The sequence below is a fragment of the Piliocolobus tephrosceles genome, chromosome 2 (genome assembly GCF_002776525.5).
Source record: "Piliocolobus tephrosceles isolate RC106 chromosome 2, ASM277652v3, whole genome shotgun sequence".
In the NCBI taxonomy this organism is placed as follows: domain Eukaryota; kingdom Metazoa; phylum Chordata; class Mammalia; order Primates; family Cercopithecidae; genus Piliocolobus; species Piliocolobus tephrosceles.
Window position 1 is genome coordinate 181,319,621 of NC_045435.1, and position 26,315 is coordinate 181,345,935.

At 34.6% G+C, this 26,315-nt stretch overlaps 1 protein-coding gene and 1 long non-coding RNA gene across 3 annotated transcripts in view; one reads left to right on the plus strand and one right to left on the minus strand.

Moving 5' to 3' along the window:
• The window catches only part of LOC111544256, a 530,430-nt gene that overhangs the window by 458,816 nt on the left and 45,299 nt on the right, over window positions 1-26,315 (minus strand). The gene's annotated exons all lie outside the window — the stretch shown is intronic.
• Window positions 1,490-1,921, plus strand: LOC111544254 (midkine-like). Of its 2 annotated transcripts, XM_023214689.3 has the most exons (2): window positions 1,490-1,570; window positions 1,727-1,921. In XM_023214689.3, exons 1-2 carry the CDS (start codon window positions 1,490-1,492, stop codon window positions 1,919-1,921), a joined length of 276 nt encoding a protein of 91 aa, XP_023070457.1. The 2 variants fall into 2 exon arrangements, with proteins under 2 accessions (XP_023070457.1, XP_023070456.1); XM_023214688.3 differs by having other exon boundaries at window positions 1,490-1,921.

Below are 26,315 nucleotides of genomic sequence, written 5' to 3' on the forward strand. Positions count from 1 at the left end.
ATGATGCTGGAAATGATTTCGATCTTTCTAAATTTGTTAAGGATTGTTTTGTGTCCTAACATATGATCTCTCCTGGATAATGTTTCATGTGTGCTGGAAGAGAATGTATATTCTGCTACTATTGGATAAAATGTTATAGACATGTCTTTTAGGTTCACTTGGTCTAACATGTAGTTCAATTCCAATGTTTTCTGATTGATTTGTCTGATCTATCAATTGTTGAAAGCAGGGTATTGAAGTTTCCTACCAATATTATATTGTTCTTTATTTCTCCCATCAGATTAGATAATATCTGGTTTACATATATAGGTGCTCTGATGCTGGATGCATATATATATTTAAATTTTTCTATCATCTTGATGAATTGACTCTTTTATCATTACGTAATGACGTTATTCTTTGTCCCTTGCCATAGTTTTTGATTTAAAGTATATTTTCTCTGATATAAGTATAGGTACCCCTGCTCTCTTTCGGTTTCCATTTGCGTGGATTATTTGTTTATATCACTTCACTTACAGTCTATATATGTTTGTAAAGCTGAAATTAGTGAGGTTTTTAATTGGCCTAATTTCAATATTGTTTTGTCTCAAGGAATAGGGATGCCTGAAAAGAGGAAGAGACATGAGGATTGGCCATTTGGTGGACCAGTCAGAACACAAACCACAGTTATCAATTCAGTTTTTCATTTTATCGTGGTTCATGAGACCCCGAAACAATTACAACAATAATGTCAAAGATCACTGATCACAGAGCACCATGAAAGATATAATAATGAAGAAGAGTTTGAAATATTGTGAGAATTGTCATCATGTGACACAGAGACAAGAAGTGAACACATGCTTTTGGAAAAATGGTACTGATAGACTTGCTCAATGCAGGATTGCCACAAACCTTCCATTTTTGATTGTAAAGTGCAATAAGATGAGATATGCCTGTAATTATTGAGAAATAATTATGAAGAGATTATCAGCTAATGAATTGGTAAATTTTAATTATTTTCAATACAGTTTAATTAATTTTTATTTTAAATTTCTCTCGTTAATTTATTGAGAGGAAATAGAAATATATTCTGTATTAAACTTTTAAGTGTTCAAATCATGTTGTTAGGGTAAAAAAGTAAATTCAGTTCTGGAGCACTTCACTTTCAGGTAAATTATGTAAACAGCAATACAAATTAGGATTAATGGAAAAAAATTCCAGAGAGGAGAGAATCATTCAGGGTTGAACTGAGGATCCTGGAAGTGTTTATTCTGGCAGTATGTACTAATTTTTAGTGTAGGTTAGAGCCTGAGAACTGTGACTCATTCTAGGAAGAGGAATCTTCCTAGAGAAAGAGCAACCAGCAGATCTTTCACAAGTTATACAAAGCTAGAATGAGAAAGAGCAAGAGTGGGGAGATCCCCTGCATTGCTGTGCACCCACTTAAAAATTACTTTGTTGTGACGGGCCCGGTGCGGGAGGGAATGAAGCAGCGCAGGCAGCGAGCAAGATGCAGCACCGAGGCTTCCTCCTTCTCACCCTCCTCGCCCTGCGGGCGCTCACCTCTGCAGTGGCCAAACAGAAAGACAAGGTGAAGAAGGGCGGCCCGTGGAGCGAGCGTGCGGAGTGGGCCTGGGGGCCCTGCACCCCCAGCAACAAGGATTGCAGCGTGGGTTTCCGCGAGGGCACCTGCGGGGCCCAGACCCAGCGCATCCGGTGCAGGGTGCCCTGCAAATGGAAGAAGGAGTTTGAAGCCGACTGCAAGTACAAGTTTGAGAACTGGGGTGCGTGTGATGGGGGCACAGGCACCAAAGTCCGCCAAGGCACCATGAAGAAGGCGCGCTACAATGCCCAGTGCCAGGAGACTATCCGCGTCACCAAGCCCTGCACCCCCAAGACCAAAGCCAAGGCCAAAGCCAAGAAAGGGAAGGGAAAGGACTAGAGGCCAAGCCTGGAACCAAGGAGCCCCTGGTGTTACATGGGGCCTCGCCCACGCCCTCCCTCTTCCAGGCCCGAGATATGACCCACCAGCGCCTTCTGTCTGCTCGTTAGCTTTAATAAATCATTCCTTGCCTTGACCCTCTCACTCCTCAGCCCCACCGCTAAGTGCCCAAAGTGGGGAGGGACAAGGGATTCTGGGAAGCTTTAGCTTCCCCCAAAGCAATGTGAGTCCCGGAACCTGCTTTTGTTCTTCCCCACAATTCCATTACTAAGAAACACATCAAATAAACTTACTTTTTTTTCGCTCCCCCCACCCCAAAAAAAATTACTTTGTTGTAAGGCTGGAAACTTTGAATGTCAGAGTAAATTTTGTAGGAGTGTCCTGGTGGTTATTAAAAAAAAAAGTTTTTTTCGTGGAGAATAGGCCAGCTAGTGGGTGAAACTCAGGTTTGGCCCTGGCAGAAAGCTTCATGCTCTAGAAAGCAGAGCAAACCAGAGGTAAGATGACTTTACTGAAATCACAATCGAATTTGGATTGAGATCAACACCCTCACATTTTCTCTGGCTAACAGAGATAAGAATTAACCCTATCTGGTTGAGGATTACACAATCTGGAGTATCTCTGGTTATTTTTACATAATCCAAACATAAAACTTGCAAAATATCAAGACTATATGACCAATAATAATTTTTAAGAAATTGATATTAGAACAAGAACTTGGATGTTGGCATGAACAGAACTGGACTTTAGGATAATTATGATAACTATATTAATGAAATAGTTTAAAAAAGGAATAAAGACATAAAATAATGAAAATTTTCAATTAAAAATTGGGACCTGTAAAAACAAATTAAGTGGACATTTTAAACTAAATACAAAAATCTGAAATTAAGAACTGCAATGGATGAATCCAATAGCATGCTAGCTAGGGAAGACTTAGTGAATTAAAAAACAGATAAATAAAAAATGCAAAACTGATGCTCAGAGAGAAAAATTCAGGGAAAATTAGAGACATGTGGAACAAATTCAATAAGTCTGGTAGTTTTATAAATCTATTCTCACAGGGAGAAAAGAGAGAGAATTTGGCAATGGAAATAGTGAAGAGGTAATGACTGAAAATTTTCCAAAATTGATGGATGACATTAATCCAGACTCAAGAAGTTCAACAAACTCCAAGCAATATATATAAAAGTTACAGGGTAGGAATCCAAAGAGAAAATCTTAGTACCAGCCAAGTGAAAAAGACAAATTACTTTCAAAGAAGCAGCAAGACTGAAACTAAACATGAAAATAATAAAAGCTAGAAAATAAGAACATGGCCTTTTGAAAAGTGCTAAAACAATGTAACTTAGAATTCTATATCCAGTGGAAAAATATTTTATATATAAAAAGCCAAAAGAAAAATGTTTTTAGAGAAAAAATTCAATTAAATATGTTTTCAAAAATATCTGTTAGAAAGGAGGCTGAAAATCAATATTTACACATCCATCTCAAGAAATTAGAGAAAAACTAACTCAAATTTCAAACCTATACAATCTATAAAAATATTAATTTAATTCATAAGTACCTACAAACTGATCAATAAAAAAAGAAAGAAAAAACAGTTGTCAGAATTAGGAATACAAAATAAATCATCACTAATATCATTCAAGCATCAAAGAAATTAATATTATTAACAACCTAATGCCAATTAATTTAGAAAATTGTATGAAATGGACATGTTTGGGGAAAAATCTATAGCCTAAATTGACAGAAGAAGAAATTGAAAATCTTAATAATCTCATATCTATGAAAGAACTTAATCATTCCCAGAAAGAAAACTCCAGATCCATATAACCTTATCAGTGAGCTCTTCCAAATATTTAAGGGAATAATACCACTATTAAACAAACTCATTCAGAGTAGAAAGAAAAAGAGACAACACTTTCCAACACATATTTTATAAGACCCAGGAAAACCCAATAAGAAAACTTCACAAAACATTAAAGGAAAGGAAAATCACAGACTAATTTCTTTTAGTCACATAAATGCAACAATCCTAAACCCAATCCTAGAAAATCAAATCCAGCAACGTATAAATAGGATAATATATCACGAAAAGTGTGGTTTATTCCAGGAATATAAGATGGGTTTAACATTTGGAAAAATGCATACATATGTTCTCCAAAAGATGTGCACATGAATATTCATAGCAACAGTATTCATAACGCCAACCTCAAAACTACGCAAAGGCCTATTAACAGTTGAATGGATAAATAAATTGTGTTATAGTCACACAATGCAATACTATGTAGCAATGAGAATGAACAAAATATAGCTACCCACAAACATAGTATTGAGGGAAACAAGCTGGAATGAAAAAAGTAACTATTTAATATGCAATTTGTGTAGAGTACAAAAATTAGCATCCATGATGTTAAAAGTTTGGCTAATGGCTTCCCTAGGGTGGAATTAAGATCATGATTAGAAGGGGGTATGAAGGGCTTCTATATGTTGCTGTATGGGTGTGTTCCATTTGTAAAATGAATCAAGCTGCACACTGAGGCTATATGCACTTTTCTGTATGTGCATTCACATCAAACCAAATTAAGGAATGAGTGTGTTCTAAATTGGAAAGCTGGCTCATATGATGATGCCTCATTTCAGCAGTGTATTGTCTAAAAAAAAATTTAGTTTCCTCCACTGTCCCTGCCAGCCATCGTGTTATTTTAGTGACAATGCTCAACAGAACAGGGGGTGTGGGATGAGAGTGTAGTATTTGAAGTAAAGGACACTATGTTCACGATTCATTTACCTAATCTAAATAGCTAAAGTACTGCCTTTATCTTTCACAAATGATTATAAGCTTACATTTTATGCAGGTAGAATTATTTGCTATAGGATGAAGCAGAAGTTATCCACTGATCAAAAGTAAGAAAATAAAAAAATATGGCTGGGGAAAAAATCGTCTCTAACAAATCCATCAGAGAAGTAGTTTAACTTTGAACACCATCATTTACAGAATCAATCTTATAATTTTCTCTTTTGGCAGATTTTCAAAGTTTTCAAAATATAGCTGATTCTATAAATTAAGTCCCACAGCTGTGGTGCTGAGTGAATTTTCTAATTTCCTACTAGGAGAGTCAATCTGCATAATTACTTTCTGAAACAATGGTGTGTATTTCCCCTGTTAATATCTGCTTAAAAGGGAATATTCTTTGATCTGCGACTTATGAGGGAAAAAGATAATGAAGTTAAATATAGTCAATTCAAATGGACACATATTTAAAAGCATCTAACGTATGCTGAGTCCAAGCACTAGAGATGTGGTAATGTTAATAGTGGCTACCAATTTCTAAATAAATAAATTAAAGCAAAGAATAATAATTGAAATAATAATTTAAATTGAAATAATAATTTACGTACAGAATGTGCAGGTAGAGAAGAAGCAAGGATTTATGCTCATAGTGTAAAGTGGGAAGCATGAGACCAACCAGGAAATGCATTAATATACATTTCTCTGCCAGAAAAAATAAGAATAACCCTTCTAAAACAAATGGCATTTTGAAAAGTATTATGATTTTTATGGAAAAGTAAAAATGATAGTATTGACCAATGAAATTGGTAGTTGGGAATAGATTGTGAGAACAATTTGGCTTTTAAGTGTTATCTTTAGGCAACAGGTACCTAAGTAAGAGTTTCAAGGGCAGAGCAATAATTAGATTTGTCTTTTAGTAAGGTAAGTATGGCAATAAAGTAAAAAACAGGTTTGATATGGTGAGGAGCTGATCAATAAGAATGGCAGTGGATTTATAGAGAGCATTCAAAATGCACACTAAGGTTTAACGTCAAGTGAAATTTGAATGTCACGTTCTCCATTGTCGTCTTATTTTTGTGTGTTTGTTGTTTTAATTAGTTTTAATGGCCTATAAGTTATGGAATTCTAATTTTAGATCTGTGAGTAAAAATATCTGGAAATCATTTTAGTATAGCTGTGATATTCTCTATAAACGAAGCATTTCGATCACTGGTGTATTTGATGTGTTTTGTAACCATCCACACGAGGACTCTGTCCACACCCACAGATCATTATGGGTGTACATTCCTGAGCTTCCCAAAGCATTGATCCCTCACTTTGCATCTCACAATAATGGAAGACATAAATATGCCTTGAAAAGCACTCACCATTACTCTCTTGGCTCATTACCCTTATCCACTGGACAGTAAAAGTAATCTATCAAAATCATATGTAAAATCACTGCTTCCCTCTTACACTAGACATTTTAATGCACTTATATAACATCATTTAACTGGAAATAATAGAACTCACTGCCTTCTAAGATAGAACAGCTGAAACAAATGTAACTTAAAATAAGAGTGTATTAGTTGTGCTTCTGTCTTAGACTATGTTGTCAGTATCCAATAAACTAGCACAAAAAATGGTGACATGTTTGAGAGTCAGTACACAACTTGAAGGACTGAACTAACTGGCAGGACCTACATCCTTTAACATATCAGAAGACTTTTTGTCTTACTAATTAGAAGTAACTTTGAGTTCTTCCACAAATTGGCCAAGCTAGACCTACTCTAATGTGTATATTATTATTCTCTCTATGAGCTTAAGTTATTAAGGTCTGGTCATTGATTTATTAAACTTCATGGGAGCAGTTTTGTCACAGTGGAGTAGAATATCATGCTGGGGTACGAAAATCGGAATTTCATAACAGTCTATCCAGGACTGTGGTTAAGTCATGGGCTTTTCTGATCCTGAGGCTTGCCATTTACATATGTCTTTCCCACTTCTGAACCATTTTTAACCAGGAATTTCTGCAAGGGTAATGTGGTTATTAATAAGATGTTTTGAGATTTTTTAAAATAAAAGCTTTAGTATGTGAAACACTATTATTTACTTAAATCAGAGAGACAAGGAAAAGGTTCTAATTTAAGAAATTACCACCAAATAATACCAAGAAAGCTTCAAAGAGCAAACATCTAGAAAACAATATTAGTGCAGCATATTTTTATTTCCATTTTTATTCTTGCTTTTGTATAGGCAGCAGCAAAAAGCTAGCTCTAGCAAGAGTAGCCTCCCTTAGAAATTATCACTTTTGCAAAACAAGAAAATTTCATCTAGATAATTAAGAAAGTCATCATAGAGTTGGGTTTTGGTAATGATAAACATTAAACATTGAAGACTAATTTCTTTGGTCTATTTTGTATTTTTTTTTCCACAGAATCACAGCAAAAAATGCTGTATTTTTCCAATTCTCATTGAAATCTTTCCTACAAAGATAACCTCCTTTCAAGTCACTCTAGAGATATTAGTTTAATTGCCTCAAATAATTGAGCTGTTTTGCATATACAGATAGCATATTATTATTTGGCTATGATGTAGCTTCCATTCTTTGTAGAAAAAAATTATTAAATTATTATAATCTAACTGTAAAAGATTAGATAAATTAGTGCTAGATCCAAATGTTAAAATCAAGGTCCTATTAATACTTTCTAGATCAAATATTAGTTAGCCTGCTAGATATTCATTACTTTTCAGATGCTTAATATATCTAGAAATTCATGACACTGTTTGCTTTTCCTCCCTGCTCTGCCACTTTATCCACTGTTGTATTTACTATCACTGACAATGGAGTTTGGTAAGCTGTGCATTCCTTATGCCACTCTGTTGGATTGGCTGTTTAGTTTATTTTTCAAAATGCAAGAAAACTGAAAGCACAGGAAAAGATAACATCAAATTGACCCCTGCCTAGTAACATGCTATGCAGTTGAGTTATATTCTAGAATTGCTGCCTGTACTCAAATTCTTTTGACCTACAAATTGTCAAAAAAGAGATAACACACTGCCTACACTATTGATTTTATTCACCATAATTTTTGCCTTAGCATCCCAAATGCCCAACACATCATGAATCATTATTGAGCCTAATACTGATCAATATGCCATGAGCAAAAGTTCAAAAATAATATCATTGGTGACACAGTGATGATGATGATGATGATGATGATGATGATGATGATGATGATGATGATAAGGATGACTATGAAGGTCAGCTTATGTTATGAAAAGGGCTTTCTGCAAGGAATCAGTCTAGTTACCAAGTGTTTCTAGAAACTGAGCATGCACCAAAAAATTTAGCAAGTTACCAAAGAAAAAAATCTGGGGTATAAATGGTATAAATTGCAGTACAATTTATGTAATGAATTATAACTTAAATATTAATTTTTTGGTACATAATTTAACTCTTTGCAGCTGCTCCTACCTTTTTAAGTGTCCTCCAGGTACCTGCAAGTAGCACTACTTCAGAAATGGAATGAAGTAGGGTTCTTTTGTTTTGGTTTCCCGTCACAATAGCTTTCATCTGCCATCAACAACATGGGCCTACAGATGAAAAGATGGCAGTACCTGGAAGCCAGTTGATGACGTATTTTTGAACCTTGAATCAGCTACTTATTTTGAAGAGCTGCTGCCAGTATCTCTTCCCAGCACCGAGCTGTGATGAGCATTCTGTAGCTGTGCTTAGGATAACACAGTTGTGGACATGTCTGCCTGGGTGTTTGGATGATGAGATCACAGGCCTCTGTGCAACCTGAGTAGGAGATCTAGAAGCAGTCCTGCCTCGGTCAGTGTTAAACACACATTAATGGTTAGAATTTTTAAGGAGAAAGAAGAAAAAAGGAAGAAAGGAAAAAATGAGGAAAGAGGGAGGGGGAGGAAAGAAGGAAGGATGGAGGAAAGGAAGGATAGAAACAAGGAAGGAAGAAAGAAGGAAGGGAGGAAAGAAGGAAGGGAGGAAGGAAGGGAGGGAGGGAGGGAGGGAAGGAGAGAGGGACATTACCTAACTGTGTATTATTTTCCTGATTAAAGGAAATTCAGACGGTCATTCCAAAGCAGTGTAGCTCAGTAGAAATACAATGCAAACCACATATGTAATTGAATTTTTTCTAGTAGTCATATTTAAAAAGTAAAAACAGAAGTGGGTGGGTGAAATATTTTAATAATATATTTTAGTTAACCCAGCATATTACTTCAATATGTAATCAGTAAAAACACACTATTCATGAGATATTTTATGTTTCTGCACTGCATCTTTGATCTGATATGGATTTTACACTTGGGGCACATTTCAATTCAGGCTAATCATATTTCAAGTGCTTAAGTGCCACCTGTGGCCAGTGACTACTTAATATATTGGACAGTGCAGCTCTAGAACATCTTGCAAGATCAGGCTGAAGCTGATTTCCAGCTGAGACCACATCATCGCTTGGCTCCTATCCCTGTCTTATCCTTCTTTTCTCACCCATTTATCCCCAAATATATCATTTGTTCAGGAATCCTTATCTCAGTCTTTCCTTCTAAGGAAATTGACCTAAGCAAACGCTTAATAAAATTTAGCATTTCTCACTTAATAATGAATCAGACAGGTTTCTTCTTGATATTACCTCCTCCTTACCATGCCTCCTGTCTCTTTTACCCTCAATGTCTACCTATCTCTCCATATCCCAGCTGATTTAAAAAATGAATATTCTGTAGAAACTTGTGGAGCCAGCAGCAGTAACTTCTTAGTATCTACTGACACTTTAACCACCTGGTGTGGTAACAAACTACAAAAACTCCTGACTTGGGGTTTGTTTTTTAATCTGGGGACTAATATGTGTGCAAAGTGTTTGCAGCACTTCTGTCTATGGAGTGGGCTTTCCCTGTTCTTAGTTTCCCAAAATGGCACCCCAGCATGAGAGATAAATGCATTCAGGTAAAATGTCAAAACAAAAGCCATTTTCAAAAGATGTGTCCAAAAAAAGGGAGAGAGAGTTTGACAATTGCCAGTAAGATGTATTGAATATTTTTGTTTCTTTTTAATATCTTTCATTCAAATTCTATTAAAAAACAGCAAGCATTTGGTCTTTCTTATCTTTGGGGAGTAATTTTTTAAGACCTTTACAAGGTGCTGTTCTTTTTATGTATCCCAAGCATAGTGATGGATGGATTGCTAACTATTCTCAAGATGGCAGAAAATTGGCTATCAAGGACCAATGTTATGCATCCTCAGGCAGCACTGACTCTGGAAAAACATTGAAGTTGTCTCTGTGTGAAGTAGCTATGATGCAGTTTTGCTTTATTGTACTTCTTGCTTGCTTTTCGTCTGTTTATTTTTCTCAGTTTGAGCAGAAGCACAGAATTCTGCTGACTGGCAAGTTGGTAAGGGCATTAATTGCATTTTAACATCAGTTCCGTTCAAAAAAGATTCAAAGTAGAGAGAAAAGAAAATCTTTCAATAATCTGTGAATTAAACTCCAAATAGTTTTGCAATTTGTTCCAATCCATTCTCATTCATGGTGGATCTCAAGTGACCTTTTCTAGGAAATTCTTTAAACTTGTTCACAATGAGAGAGAAGAAAGTTGGTGAATGCAAATTCGTCTGTTTCGTCAGTTAGGTCAGTCAATCAATAGAGGATAAAGATGAAAATATAAAAAGGAAAAAAGAAACTGTATTAAAGCAAGCCAAATTGTTAAGTGAGAGGTAGAATATTGTTATGAATGAGTACTGGAATTAGAAGGGTTGGGTCATAGGTACTGGAATTAGAAGGGTTGGGTCATAGGTACTGGAATTAGAAGGGTTGGGTCATAGGTACTGGAATTAGAAGGGTTGGGTCATAGGTACTGGAATTAGAAGGGTTGGGTCATAGGTACTGGAATTAGTTGGGTCATAGTTATAATATCTGATCTTGGGTCAAACACTGCATCTTTTAAAGTCACAGCTTTTCTCTTTCAGTGGGGTGATTGGATTAAATGGTTGTTAAGCTTCCCATCAGTACTGTACTATGGTTCTATGGTTCCAAGCAGCTTATATAAAGACTTTAAATTGTGCTGCTTGCTTTATGCTGATGGTAAGTATATTTCTGGGTCAGTGGGTACGGTGGAAAGAGTTTTGGGGGCAGATACATTTAAGTTTAAATTCTACACCTACCATTTAACTACTACTAGTTCATCTGAGAAACACAGATAATAATAACTACTTCTCAGAGTTTTGTGGATGTCTGGAAAAAAATAGCTTTGACAAAAAAAAAAAAAAAATCTTCCCTTTCTTTTCAGCTATTGGGAGGACATCTTTCTGACATATCTTCCCTGTATTCTAGAAAAATAGCCCTTAACTGGAAACTGAATTTTCTGTAGGCATATGCAATGCATCTGGATAGAAGAGGGGAGACTGGACATTGTTATACTCCTGGGAAACAACTTCTGGTGCTCCAGGGGAAACCCACACCTTATTAAAGGTCATCCTACAAGACCAAACGAACACAAGGGGACCATATTGCTGTTCAACTAAATAGCAGAGAAATACAAATAAATGCTTCCTGAGAATCAGTATATAACAAAAAAGACCCAGAGAAATAATGCAGAACGTTGCATGGGAGAGGCAGGAGAGAGAAGGGGAAACTGACTTATGGATCTGTCTGATTCTACCGCAGGAATCTTGGCAGTTTTTCATGTGGGATCAGGGCACAAGTGACTTTCATCAAGGTTGAAACTGGCAGAAGAAAAAGCTTGGGACTTATCCATATTGAAATTGCAAAAATAATACTCCTTTACAGTTCTCATAATGTAAAATAAAGTCACTGCCACTGTGGTCCGTCTCCCCTTGCAATTTTCTAGTAGATAAAAAGCACATCAGGTTGTGATGGTTAAGCTATTTGCATGATTTTTCCATATGCTTGAAGGTATTTCATATGTCAAATTATCATTCTATCTAATATTTTCTGTTTAATGTTTTTATTAACATGACTTTTGATTTCAGCAATTTGCATATGCATATTGTCTCATTATCTTAATATAATACTGTTTGGAAAGACTGATTCCTAAATAGATGATGTGAATACAATTACCCTGATGAGGTCTTGCTTAAATTATCAGAAAATTTTCGAAATGTGTTTATATTCTGGTTTATATAATCATTAAAACAAGAATTAAGGATTTATCATTATATTCTGGTTCGTATTAATTAATCATTAAAACAAGAATTAAGGATTTATCAGAGAGGTTGTATGGGTTCTTAAATTGGTTTTCTTTTTTTCCTTTTACACATGTATCCCAGATCTTGCTCTGTTAACTGTGTGTTATGTCTAGACTACTAATGCACTGTCAGAGAAGAGAGTATAGCAAATGAAGCCTGGTATTTAGAAGAATTACTTTAAGGTAGAAAAAGGTAGAGTATTTTATTTGTTTTTAAGAAAAGTCTATTTTTACAAAACATATAAATATTAAATGTATTTTCATTATTTTTAGTGAAAGTTAGTGATAAGCACTTCACTTTACATATGAGTCTTAGACCAGATAACTTATATATGTTTTAAACTGCTTGAGTAACAACCATCAATGATGACCAAAGAAACATAGATTAGCCATCATCTCATATAATAATTTATTCAAGTATCCACTCATTCAGGAAGACATTTACCGATCACATGCTTCATGCCAGGCATACAGCCAGAAGGCAGCTGTGTAATGATAGTGATGGCATAGCCCATCCCTTCAGATACTCTCCCCTAGCTTAGCAGGACAGATAAAAGATGAGCAATTATCATTGACTTTGCATGGCTCAGAGTTGATGAGAAAGTCTCCTGCTAAGTCACTGTGCTCTCCTAGTCATAATTAATATGCCTTGTTCCCCTACCAAATACATACGATATTTAGGCCTTAACATGCATTATGTTCAGAAAGATATGAATATGTTGCATTCTCATTGATATTTGTGTCTTGTGTAAGTTGTATCCCACCAAGTGCTGCTTCTATTCTATAAAAATACTACATAAATTTAAAGAAAGAAATGGGTAAAGAGAGAGTGCAAGGGAAGAGGGAGAATTATTCTACCATTATATATAGTTTGAGTATATAGAGCTTGGAGTCAGAAACATTGTTTATTGAATTCCCTGTCATCAATTTTAATCATGTGACCTTGAAAAAAGCATGTAACCTTTCAGAAACTCATTTTCTTCTTCACACTATGAGGATGAGCATACCTGTACTGTAGGGTGTCTGTAAGCGTTGGAGAGGTGTTCTATGCATGAATTCTGGCAGAGTATATACTATTGAGAAAAAATAGATGCGGGAGTCTTACATAGAAAGTGTACAATTCAGCATGTGTATCGGCATTTGACTGCTTAAATTACAAAACTGAGTTAGTATCCCAGTCTCTCTCCCCTTGAGAAGCATGCTTAGACTTCAATGTCTATGCAAATGCTATTGAGATTTCAAAAGCCAGCTTTAGCTCCATTCCCTCACAGAAGATATCCTTTCATACCCCAGTACTCCTTAAGCTCCTCTTTTCTGAAAACCCCAAAATCAGCAGCACATCATTGTAAGAGGAATAAAGCCATGCCCAGGGAGTTTAGGGTGATGAACTTAACAGAAGAAACAAGAGCTCAACTCCTGATGAGTATTTGCTCAGAGAGTGAAGTTATTAACCACTTTGAGCTTTAGTGAGTTTGTTTTTTATCTCTGAGTTTCTGGATTTCTCTGTGACAGGGACAGAAATCCCTGTAAGGATTCAATTAACAACTGAAAGTCTAGCACAGAATCGGCCCCATAGCATGGATTCCACAAATCCTTGTTTCCTCGTTTCCTTGTTTCCTTCCATAGAGCTCCTGTGATGAAATTACCATAAACTGGGTGGCTTACAACCACAGAAATCTTATTCTGATACAGTTTGGGTGCCTGGAAGTCCGAAATCAAGGGGTCAGCAGGTTTGGTTCCTTCAGGAAGTTCTGAGGGAGAACTTTTTCCATGCCTCTCTCCTAGCTTCCAGTTGCCAGCAAACCTTGCCTTTTTTTGGTTTATAGCTTACTCACTCCAATCTCTGCCTCTGTGTCACATGACAATGTCCCTTGGGTACATGTGTGTACCCTCTGTGTCTAAATCTTTCTCCCAATTCTCTTATAGGTACACACATTTTTGAATTCAGGGCGTATCTTAATCAAGTATGACCTCATTTTAACTTAACTAATTATATCTGCAAAGATTTTATTTCCAAATAAGGGTGCATGGAGATTCCTCATGGACATGACTTTGATGTGAAGGGGGCACTATCCAACCCACTTCCTTTCTACTTTTATATTCTCTCATAGCATCTGACATGATGTTGAACACATCACAAGTGTAAACAGGTAGAACTTAATAAGTCAGAGCCTTCCTAGGAAACCCTTGCCTTCGTAGTCAAAGACTACATCTATTAAGCCTTAAATACACTGTCTGAAAAAGTCAACCCTATTGTTCACAAAAAAGAATGAACTATTAGCATAGTAAGGGTGAAAGCATATTTCAAGATCCATTCCCTGGTTACTATTAGTAACAACTAAGTAACAGCATGAATGCAAGAGCCAGGAATATTTTCTGTTTAAAGTGCTTATGAACACCAGAGTTTTTCTTACACTGTGAAAATGTTTTTAAAATTTAGAACTGTATCCACACACATGCAGTAATGATTTTTTAAAATTAATTAGATTTATTTATACTCATGTCTCAATACCTACACTTTAGTGATATGTTTGCCCATGATTTGGGTGGTGTCCTTTCAAAAGATGAAAGGTGTGAATTAGAGGACTGAGTTAACTAACTTAACCATGTCTTCCCTATCAAAAATAATGAGTCCATCTAGACATTTATTTTACCATTATCTGTGAAAGTGTAGGAGTGTTTGAATGTCTAAGCTTCTTTGAGAATTGCATAGACACACTTTTGGCAAAATGGTCTTTGCACAAGCTGCTTGAGTCCCTCTCACATTTATCTTGCAAACCACTACCACTATTCCTTAACATTGTAGTAGAAAATTCTAATATCAATGTTTAAAATAATATGTACAGATAATAAACAACGTATTGTGACTGAAAGTTTATTATTAAATAAGGGCTTTAACCTTTAAACTTACTCTAGCAAAAAAAAAAAAAAAAGAAAAAGAAATAAATCCATGAGCGCTTTTCAAATAGGATTATTAGAACCATCCTTGGGGACTTCTGATAGAATACAAGGTTTTACTTCTGGGATGAAATTTCTATGATTTTGGTATGCCAAGCAAAATATTTCACATGTTTCTAATTTGACATTTGCCTGCCTATCGCCACCTACTAAAGCTCTCATAATTATTCCTTCCTGAAAACAAACAGACCTTGACTATTCTTTAAAAATATCAGGCTCTCTGACTTAATACTTTTGCACATACTGAGTTTTCAAACTAGAATGTTTCTCTTCCTTTGGGTTATCTGTTATGTGTGCTAAAAATGTATATGAAATGTATGCCACTCCAGGAAAAAAATATATAAACAAAAAATTACTGAATTTTATCTTACCTTATTTATGTAAAAATTAATTATAATTCTTGTTTATAAACCACAAAAATGATCTTTATTATATAACTAAATAAGAAATGACTAGGAAGGTGGCTGCAGATATGGAAGGAAGGGCTCTAAGTCTGCTCTTCTGCCATGCTAGTGCATTGGCTGCATTCTCAGGGTATACGACTACCAGGTCCATCCAGGCATATCTAGTAGAAGAAAATGTGTCATATTTCTCTCGTGCCTCTTTCGTAGGAGAGAAAATAACACTTTCCCAGAGCTCACAGCAAAGGCTCCATAATATGCCTGTCAATAAAATTCTGCATTATGATCCCCATTGTGGAACCAAACACCAGAATTGTCAGGATTCATACAGTCTAATTATCTGAGGTGAATAGATGTTGAGGTTCTACTATATTACCTCTTTTGGAGCCCACAATATCCTGAAAAGAAGGACAGAATAAATCCCAATACATTTACTATAATCTTTAAATTTCAAAATCCAGATCCAGGGATATTGTATGGTCTTGTGGGACAAGTTCCTAATTGTGAAAAACAAAGCAAGGGCTTAATTTGAATGTCGTACTAATTGTATAATATTAAGCAACTAATTTTGCACCACTAGAAACTTGTGCCTTTGTGTTTATAATAAAGGGTTTTGGCAAAAGACTATGTTCTCTATGGGTTGTCATCTGTGCTTGTGTGTCTGTGTGTGTGTGTGTGTGTGTGTGTGTGTGTGTGTATTCTATGATTCTATTAGGTTGGTATAAAAGTAATTGCAACTTTTGCAAAAAACGCAATTAATTTTGCACCAACCTAATACATCTATATCTATGTTAAAATTGAAAACTCTGGTGCATTTATGCTGCTATAGAAACATGCTTAGCAGTTTTAAATAAATCAGGATAAATATGAAAAAGATTAAATAATATGCTGAAGACAGGACTGATGATGTGGTTTAAAAATTCACATTTCTCATTTTACTTTTCATTTAGTTGCTCTTCATTTTGCTATATGTGAGCCTATAAAACTATCACTTGGGCCTTGTATGTCTGTGGTGATCTTTCAAAGAAGCTCCTGAAATGAAAGAATTACTTCAAGAATTACTTCATTTCTGTGGTATCCATTGTAGTAGCCACTAGCCAAACATAAACACTGAGCACTGGAAACGTGGCTAGTGTCAACATGAAACTGAATTTTTTAATTTCATTTTGTTTAAACAATGACATAGTGCCAGTATCTACCATATTGGACAAAGGGATCTCAACTTCTATCTTGTCTCAATTTTTACTATCTACTTCAGCTATAATTAGCTATAATCAGCTCCCACAATTTCCAAACAATGTCATGTTCAATGTGCCTTTTTCACAATCACTTGGTTGCCTTCAATGAAAGCCCTTACCTTTTTAAACCACTTGATAAACTTACTTCTTTTAAATAATCTAATTTCACCTTCCAATTAACCAATTAATTCTTAATCTCTTCCTCTTTGAAGTTTCATGGTAGTGTTCATTAGTAGTTTACTGCTTATAATGATTTTAGGTGAAAATATTATCACTGACCATTGTTACCCATCTCAATGTGCTTGCAAATAAATGCAGCTTTTGTTAGTGTTGTTTTTAACAATAGTATCATTTTTACAGTATTCCTTGATATTATAATTTCTAATAAAGAAATGTCAGTATTTGGTTGTAGGTTTAGGACCATATTATTTGGGAATCTGTAGGGACAGTGGAAATACCTCTGCAAAATTCACTAATAATAAATAAGTTCACCTAAGTTAGATTAACAAAAAAGAAAAAAAGGAAAATTGATTGTTGATGCTATAACTACAAAAGGATAGAAAAGGGGTTTTCTGGAGGAGAAGAATAAAACACAGGCCATTAACAAAAAATGTTGTGTAAAGATATTAAATGAGAATTACCCTAAACAGTGCTAGACTGTCTCTGCCCAGCTGATACTGGAATATCCTGTAAAGATCACTGAAGCCCCAGCATCAGCTCAACATTTCTTTTTGAGATAGTTGGTCATATTGAAAAGCAGGAAAATGTGGTTTTCATTTGAAGATTCAGACTCTGTGATCTTGGGGAAGTTATTTAACTATTTTGAAGTTTTCTTACTTATAAAATTATCTAGGTCACAGAGAATCACAGGAGATAATACATGTAAATTTTGTTTTGAATAATAAAAATATTGCCTTTATAAGTTATTACCGTGATTATTGTTATTATTATTATTTTCTGGTCAATTTGTTCCATTACAATTTCTGAAAACCTATCCTTTATCTTACATGTGTTAGGTACAAAGAATGTCATCTTTTCTAGCAAGTCTAGTTTAGTAGACATACAAATATTTAAATTCATGAAACATATCTGACAAGTTTCCAGATAACCAGAGTAAAAAATAAAGTGCTAATTTCTAACAACTTGAAGAATGAATCAATTTTATGTAAAAGTTAAGCACAATATTCTAGAGTATTTTTAATACTTCTCAAAAAATATAATGAGAAATACGCTTCAATTTCTCTTTCTATGTAAACATAATCTTCGAATAACTGTTGTTCATAGCATATTCCTCATTTCGAAAGTACATGAACTTTGTTCATTCCTCTCAGATGTCAATCTAACTTCTCCATTATCTCTCCTCCAAATTACAGATTTTTTAAAGAATTTCTCATTCTCCCAGGATTTCTTTTTTTGGTCTATTTTCCCTGATGTTTCCTGGGTGGACTTTACTTTCCAAAATTCACATATGTCATCGTTTTCCTCCATAAACACTGTTATCACTTCTTAAAGGACCACTAATGAAACTAAAGTTTCTTAACTGGCTTACATGTTTCTTCACCTCACTTCCAAATTCATGCCTGCAACTCTCCAACTACCCAGTTCAACTTATCCAAATATTGCCCTTTTCCCATGAAAAGAGTTCTTGGGAGTCATTGGAAACTACTCCCTCTTCAAGAGCATTCTTTGACTGATGATCATTAATCATCAAGACATAAATGAACATTATCTCAGTTATGTTACTCCATCTTTAAAAAGGACTTACTCAATCTTGCAAGATTCTTCTTAATGTGCTCTTAGTTCTTAATATTGAATACTTTCCAGTGGCCTTTCCATTTACAAATCATTGCAAAACTCCCTGTCAGGTTCTCAAGAACTTAAGCTATAATAACATAAAATAGTACATTTGGTATTTGGGAGCAGAAGTTTGTAATGGGGGGTACCCTCAGACTTTCCCTTTAGTACCTGTTCTGGCTAATCATAATTTAAGCCATTATTAGGCCTCTATAAGATGCCAAAAGATTTCTCTACAAATGTTTCCCAGAGGAAAACTAAAAAGTTGATCCAGGATAACAATTCTATTTTTATTCCTACGAAGTATAGGATAAAGCAGTGAACAGCAGTGAACATAGTTGCAGTGTTCAGGAATTTGAATTTTAAAAAGTAATATGTTAAATTTCAACAAAAGTTTTACTCACGAATTCTCAAGTGGCATCAATAAAATAAAGGCAGATTTAGAGTTTTATATCAAACTCTATTTGAGTAGGACTATATGAAATGAAAGATAGAATTGAATATTTTTTTACAGAGTTAGAAAACCTATACTTCTCTTCAAAGGCTTACAACTTAAAAACGGTGTCTATGTTTCAGTCAAAGTTTCCTAAAGGAAATTTTCTTCTAGCCAGGGATATTACAAGAAAATGTTCAAATGCGTTAAAAAAAAGTAGAAAAAGCTTTTAACAGAAAGTTAATAGGGTGGTCTAAATGGAACCTAAAATGGAAGCATTCACCCCCTTAATGTGACTCTTCATGGAACTTCAAAAGAAAAGACAGCATGACAAGACTTCACTGAATTCCAGGATGAGGGTGGGCTGCCGTTGTCATTAGCTGAGATGGTTACTTCATTTCTGAATACATTTTATCCACAATTAAAATGGTGGCCCATGATATTTGGACTATTTAAGCACAAAAATGATCACTGGCTTAAAAATTAATATACCTTGCTGTGGCCTTTGTTCTCAGCTTAGGTGAGAAAACAATTACGTTGTCATTTTTTCATCTTAAAGAATACATACTAATACAGACACAAGGTATTAGAAACACCTTCTTGTACTCACAAAAAGGAACCAGTAGTGTGACATTTTCCATTCTTTTTCTAAGCTTTTTCATGAAAATGAGAGCTCCAAATGTGAACATTGGTTATCTAAATGCCAACAATGGCCTTTTACATTTATAAATATGGATATTGATAGAGGATCCACTGATGTGAACCAGGTAGCTCTTTGCTTGGTATGAGGTGCCACTTTGAATTATTTCAACCTCAATTAGAAATTGACCTGAGTCTTACTCAAAGCCTATGACATAAAATACTATTGAGAATCAACATTATTTAATTTGCTTGTTCTGTACTTTTTAACCTGACCTCAGCTTCATTTATAGTTGAATAGTTTGTGTAGGAACATAAAATATTATCTTGTATTTATTATATTCAATAACCTAATATAGTCTTCACTCAATATTTATCCTCATTTGATTTGCATCCAAATGCTTAATAAATAATATGTCTATTATTTTGCTGTATCCCTGTTGTCATCCACAGTCCTTATCATCAAAAAAGCCTGGAAAAGACAAAAGATCCCATGACCAGGAAAAGGGCATTCCACTGACCAGGAGCAGCAAGAGATAAGGCTTAATGAGATAGGTATGGGACAAAGGAAAGCCAAGTCTTTCTTTTTGTCCAAGCACAGGGCTAAGAAAAGAGGGCTCAAAATCAGATGAAGCTAGGAAATCAGACAAATATCAAGAGGAGAGGATGATTGGTGGAGAGAGTGTAAGACCATCAATTTTACTGATGCCAAGGAATGGTGGTATGATACGTGGTACTATCTGAAAAGGCACAGGATGGGGCTGACATAGACTCTCTTATTCAAAAATTGTTTGGAAAACAAGCAGCCATACATAGGTTCTGAAAGAGCAGAGATCTTAGGATCTTTACTAGATATCATTTGTTAATAATTCCAATCCCCAAGGCAGATGAAATAACTTTCCTGGGTAGTCCTTCTGAAAGTGAACTTGACACACTGAATCCAGAGCATTAATTTCATGTGAGCAACTTACTAGCTGTGTGCCTTTGGGCAATCTTTCTTTTAAACACTTTTTTGTTTCAGTTTTCCCATTTCCAAATGGAAATTGTAATAGTATATTACCCACAGTGTTGGAAATAATAAATAAGTTAATATATATAAGTACTTAAAACACTGTCATTATGGATTATATTTCCCAGGACTTGGCTAAGGTAATGAGAAAGTGTAAGAGTTGTAATGGTTTTTTTTTTTTTAGATGACAAGAGAGACTGAAATCTAGAAGTTCCACAAATATACATTTAATTCTCAAAACTTGCCTATTCTGTTCTACTGTATACCATTGCAGGAAAGGTGGTAGGTGGAGGTGGCAAGGGGTGCTAAAAGCAGAATGAGATCTCTCCTACTCATGTGGTATTTGTATCTCCAAAACCTTAGAGATGAAGAGGCCTAAATGAAAATAAGGCAGATCTCAAAATGAAGATTTTAAAAACTAAATGTGAATTGAAACTAACTCAAGTTACACACAGCTCAAATTCAGCTGTATATCTAAAGGAAAAAAAAGGAACCAACCTCTCTCTTAGTTTCCTGACAGTGGAATGGGTATGCCCCATTTGGGGAAAAATAATATTAACTTTAGTCTCTATTATGACTTCTCTTTAAATCTAATTATCAGAATACAACAAAAAGTCTGAAAATATGACACATAGGTAGGGAAAGGAAAAAATATATAATATAAGCAGAGCCACAGAGATTCTGATATTAAAATGTTAAAATAATGTATTAAAAATAAGTATTTAAATTTGTTCAAAATTATAGAAAAATGGGCAAAATTGAATAAAATTATGAAGAAATTTAGCAGAGAAGATATAAAATCCATATATAAAAATATGTGTGATTTCATGTTGGTGCAAAAATAATTGCAGTTTTTGCCATTACTTTTAATGGCAAGAACCACAATTACTTTTGGACCAATCAGATACATATATAATATATATGAGACAGTATATGTATAATATGTATAATATATATCATATATGAATATACAAGGGAAACTACACAATTACACAATTCTGACGAACTAAATCAAAGAAGGTCTAAACAGATAGCTACTTCATGAATCTGAATAGGAAGGCTTGATATTTTTAAAATGTTGACTATTACCAAACTGATCTAGAGATTCAATGCAATTCCAATAAAAATTTCAGCAAGTTTCCCTGTGGATATGGACAACCTGGTTTTAATGCTTACATGGAATGGTAAAAGATCCAGAATAGCCAACACAATTGTAAAGGAGATAAGCAAAGTCAGATGACCGACACTATGCAACTTCAAGACAGACAATAAAATTACAATAACTAAGGACGTGAGGTATTGATAAATAAATAGAGAAACAAATCAAAATAGCCTATAAATGCACCCACATAAATGTAGTCAACTAACCTTTGACAAAAGAGCAAAGGCAACTCAATGAAGAATAGATAATATTTTCAACAAATGATGCTGGAAGAACTGGGTAGGAATGTGGAAAAAAATAATCTAGACACAGACTTTATACTTTCGCAAAAATTAATTAAAAATGGATCATAGACCTAAATATAAAATACAAAATCATAGAACTTCTAAAAGGCAACATAGAAGAAAATCTATGTAACCTTAGGTTTGGTGATGACACCTTAGGTACAACACTAAAAGCACAATTTATGACAAAAGAAATTGGTAAGTTGTAGTTCATTAAAAGTAAAAACTTCTGCTGGGCAAGGCACTACTAAGAAAGTAAAAAGACAAAGCACACACTGCAAAAAGTATTTGCATAATATATATATGATAAAGGACTGCTATTCAACATATACAAACTCTTAAAACTCAACAATAAGAAAGCAAACAACTTAACTGAAAAATGGACATAAAACCTGGGCAGACATGTCACCAAAAAAAGCCACCACTCCCTACCTGTTACTATGGCCAAAATCCAAAACACTGACAACATCAAATACTAGTGAGGATGTAGAATAACAGCAATGCTCAATCATTGTTGGTTGGAATGCAAACTGGTATAGCTACTTTGGAAGGCCATTTGGCATAATCAAAACTAGATACTCTCTTACCATAGGATCCAGCCATCATGCTCCTTGGTGTTTATCCAAATGAGTTAAAAAACCTACAGCCATAAAACTTGTACATGAATGTTTATAGCAACTTTATTCATAATTGCTGAATCTTGGAAGCAATTAAGATGGTCTTCAATGTAATAGGTAAACAGATAAATAAACCATGGGACATCTAGACAATGGAAATTTTTTCAACAATAAGTGAAATGAGCTATCAATTCACAAAAAGACGTGGAGAAATCTTAAATGCATATTGCTAAGTGAAGAAAGCTGTATTAGTCCATTTTCATACTGCTAAAAAGAACTGCCTGAAACTGGGTAATGTACAAAGGAAAGAGTTTTAATTGACTCACAGTTCAGCATGGCTGGGGAGGCCTCAGGAAACTTACAATGATGGCAGCAGGTAAAGGGAAAACAAGGCACCTTCTTCACAAGGTGACAAGAAGAATGCTGAGCAAAGGGGGAAGAGCCCCTTATAAATCCACTAGATCTTGTGAGAACTCACTATCACAAGAAAAGAATTGGAGAAACCACCCCCATGATTCAGCTACCTCCACCTGGTCTCTCCTTTGATACATGAGGATTATGGGGATTACAGTTCAATATGAGATTTGGGTGGGGACACGAAGCCAACCATATCAGAAGCCAATTTGAAATGCTACATACCACATAATTCCAGCTATAGGAAATTTTGGAAAAGGCAAAACTGGAGAGATAATAAAAAAAATTAGTGGTTACCAGAGTTTCTGGGAAAGGAAGGAAGGAACAAACAGGTAAAACACAGAGGATTTTAGGTCAGTGAACACTACTGTGAATGTTACTGTAATTGCGGATATATGTCATTTTACATTTGTCAAACCCATAGATTGTATAATACCAAGAGTGAATCCTAATGGAAACTACTGGACTCATGTTACTAATGTGTTAATATTGGATTACCACATGTGTTAACAGATTACCACAACTATGCAAAGTATTATTAAGAGGAAAACTGAAAAGGGAATTAATAAATCATATAAAAACTCAACTTGCTTTGTTTAATTTTTCTGTAAATCTAAAACTTATATCTAAAGTAAAGTCTATTAATTAAAAAAGTAATCAGTGCATACAAATTCTAGAAATGAAAAATGCAACATCTGATGCTAAGGATTTGTTCGAAGTACAGAATAGACAGAAGCAAAAAATAAAAAATAATTGATGAAATCAAAAAAGTTTATTATTAACTATCCAAACTAAAGACTGATAGGAAAATTAGTAAAGAAGAAGAAAATAACGTAACAGAATTGCTTCAAGTATTCTAATACATGATTTACTGATGGGGAAGTTAATGAAATAAAAAGCAAATAATAGAGATTTATTTCAAATAGCCAAATGCATAATTAACTGAATTGTGAGAAGATTAGAATGAAACAGAAGAAATATTTAAGGAAATAATGACTGAGGTTTTCCAAAACTGGTGAAGGACATTGATCAACATATGAAAGAAGCTTAACAGATCCCAACGAAAATAAATTAGTAGACAATCCAACCTAGGACATCATAATCAAGCCACCAAAAGCCAAAAATAAAATAAAATTCTGAAAAATAATCAGATTTAAAAATAAACAGCAAAAAATACAATGGTATAATAACAACAACTGACTTCCCATCAGAAACCATGAAAACCAATGAATTGACATTTTTTAAATATTGAAAGAGTTCATGTAATTTTCCATAGATTTAGTGTACTTTCTTTAACTGCTTTTAACTTTCTCAATAGGAAACATTGGAACATATTTAATTAGTTTATCAATTCTCCTATTGATGAATATTTGGTGTTCCTACACTTTTGCTAAAAATAGATAATATTTCTACAAAGTTTACTTTGTACCAGGCATTGGTCTAACTATTTTACATGTGTTACTATTTTTATTCTCTCAACAAAAATTGGACATGTGGGAGTTTCTACAGCATGCAAATCAGCAAATGTAACAGATAATTTTTTTGTTTTTTTTCTGCCCATGGAGAGCTAGTTGTTAAATACCAACTAGCACATCAGTGATTATCAGTATTGTTGCAGAAGAAAATTCCAAATTGAAAACTCAGTGGAGAAAACAACACTCACAAGCTTTCTTTAATCAAAAATTCAAAGAAAACTTTACTTAGGCCAGTGATATAACTCTGAATTCGTATTAAATAGCATAACCAGGTATTTACTTTAATCCTAGGCACTCATATTTTAAATCTTGCTATTTATTATAACTCTGCTAATGTCTAACAAGTTTTGTGAGACGTATTGTAAGGAACAAGAACAGACAGGCTGAACAACTCTTACTAACGTTAATCTACTAAGCAGGAATAAAGGTAGACCCCAAGAGTTTGACTCATTTCATTTGTGTTGAATTTCCATATTTCTGTCTCCTCTCTTGGCACACAATGAAGAATAGAAATGAAAACTAAAATGAAAAAAGACTAAACTGTAAACAGTCTCCTTTTTCCTTCCTTGTTTTCCACATATGTGAAAAGGAAAGATTAAAAATTAGCTCATTCACTACTCTGTATTTCTCATTCGGTAAAAGACAAACTGGTACAATACAAAACAAAAAAACAAACAACTTCCTTTGATGTCTTACTTCTTAGCTGTCTCCTGTAGCTTTATAGCTCATATCTCCATTCAAAATTATTTCATGCATCTCTTGGTTTGTGCCTTGCATTTAACCAGATTTACTGGCTACAACAACAAAAAAGACAGGAACAAATTGCTTTCTGCTGAGGCTGGGTTTAGAAAGGCAGGACTTAGTTAGCTTCAGACATAAGAAAACATTGCAACTCCTGGAGTACCTTCTACTAAGCAAGGGATCCTCTCCATTACTTGGGTCCTTGAGAGGATTTTTGCTCCAAACACCAAGTTTAGTGATAAGAAGGCCAATACATCTGGATTCTGAAAAAAAGCAAGTAAATTTATAGGGACAATTTATCCACATTCTTCATTTACTTTCCTGCTCAGAAAGATAGTACCATGTACTGGAACACCATGGACTTTTGGCCCACAAAAGGCCAGACATGTATCACAAAGCTGCCACATGCTAACTGCAAGTCCTTTAACATCTCTGAGTATCAGTCATCTCTCCTATAAAATGGGACCACAAGTCCTACTTCACAAGTTATTTGGGGATTAAATATAATGCATGTTAAGCACTTGGCATATTAAATATGCTTAATGAACCATAGCTGTGTTGTTACATTTGCTGTTGCAGTTAACAGTTATTGTTAACAGAAAGAAAAAAAAGAATTTTGTCATTGTTAAAATTTACACAGTTGTGGTGATGGCCAGGCTTTATTCCAGTACAAATTACATGTCAAGATTATCTTTGAAACTGGGAGGATCCTGATGGATAACTTGTTTTTACTGTAGTTATTTTAAAGTTTTGGTGGCATAAGAACCTCTTGATATACTTGGTAAAATGCAGGTTCCCATGTTCCAGTCACAGAGCTTTTGATTCATTGGATCTGAGATGGGAACTGAGAGTCTGCTTTTCAATCAATAATCATGTGATTCGACATCAGAGAAATGCAAATCAAAACCACAATGAGATACCGTCTCACACCAGTTAGAACGGCAATCATTAAAAAATCAGGAAACAACAGGTGTTGGAGAGGATGTGGAGAAATAGGAACACTTTTACACTGTTGGTGGGATTGTAAACTAGTTCAACCATTATGGAAAACAGTATGGTGGTTCCTCAAGGATCTAGAACTAGATGTACCATATGACCCAGCCATTCCACTACTGGGTATATACCCAAAGGATTATAAATTATTCTACTACAAAGACACATGCACACGTATGTTTATTGCGGCACTATTCACAATAGCAAAGACTTGGAATCAACCCAAATGTCCA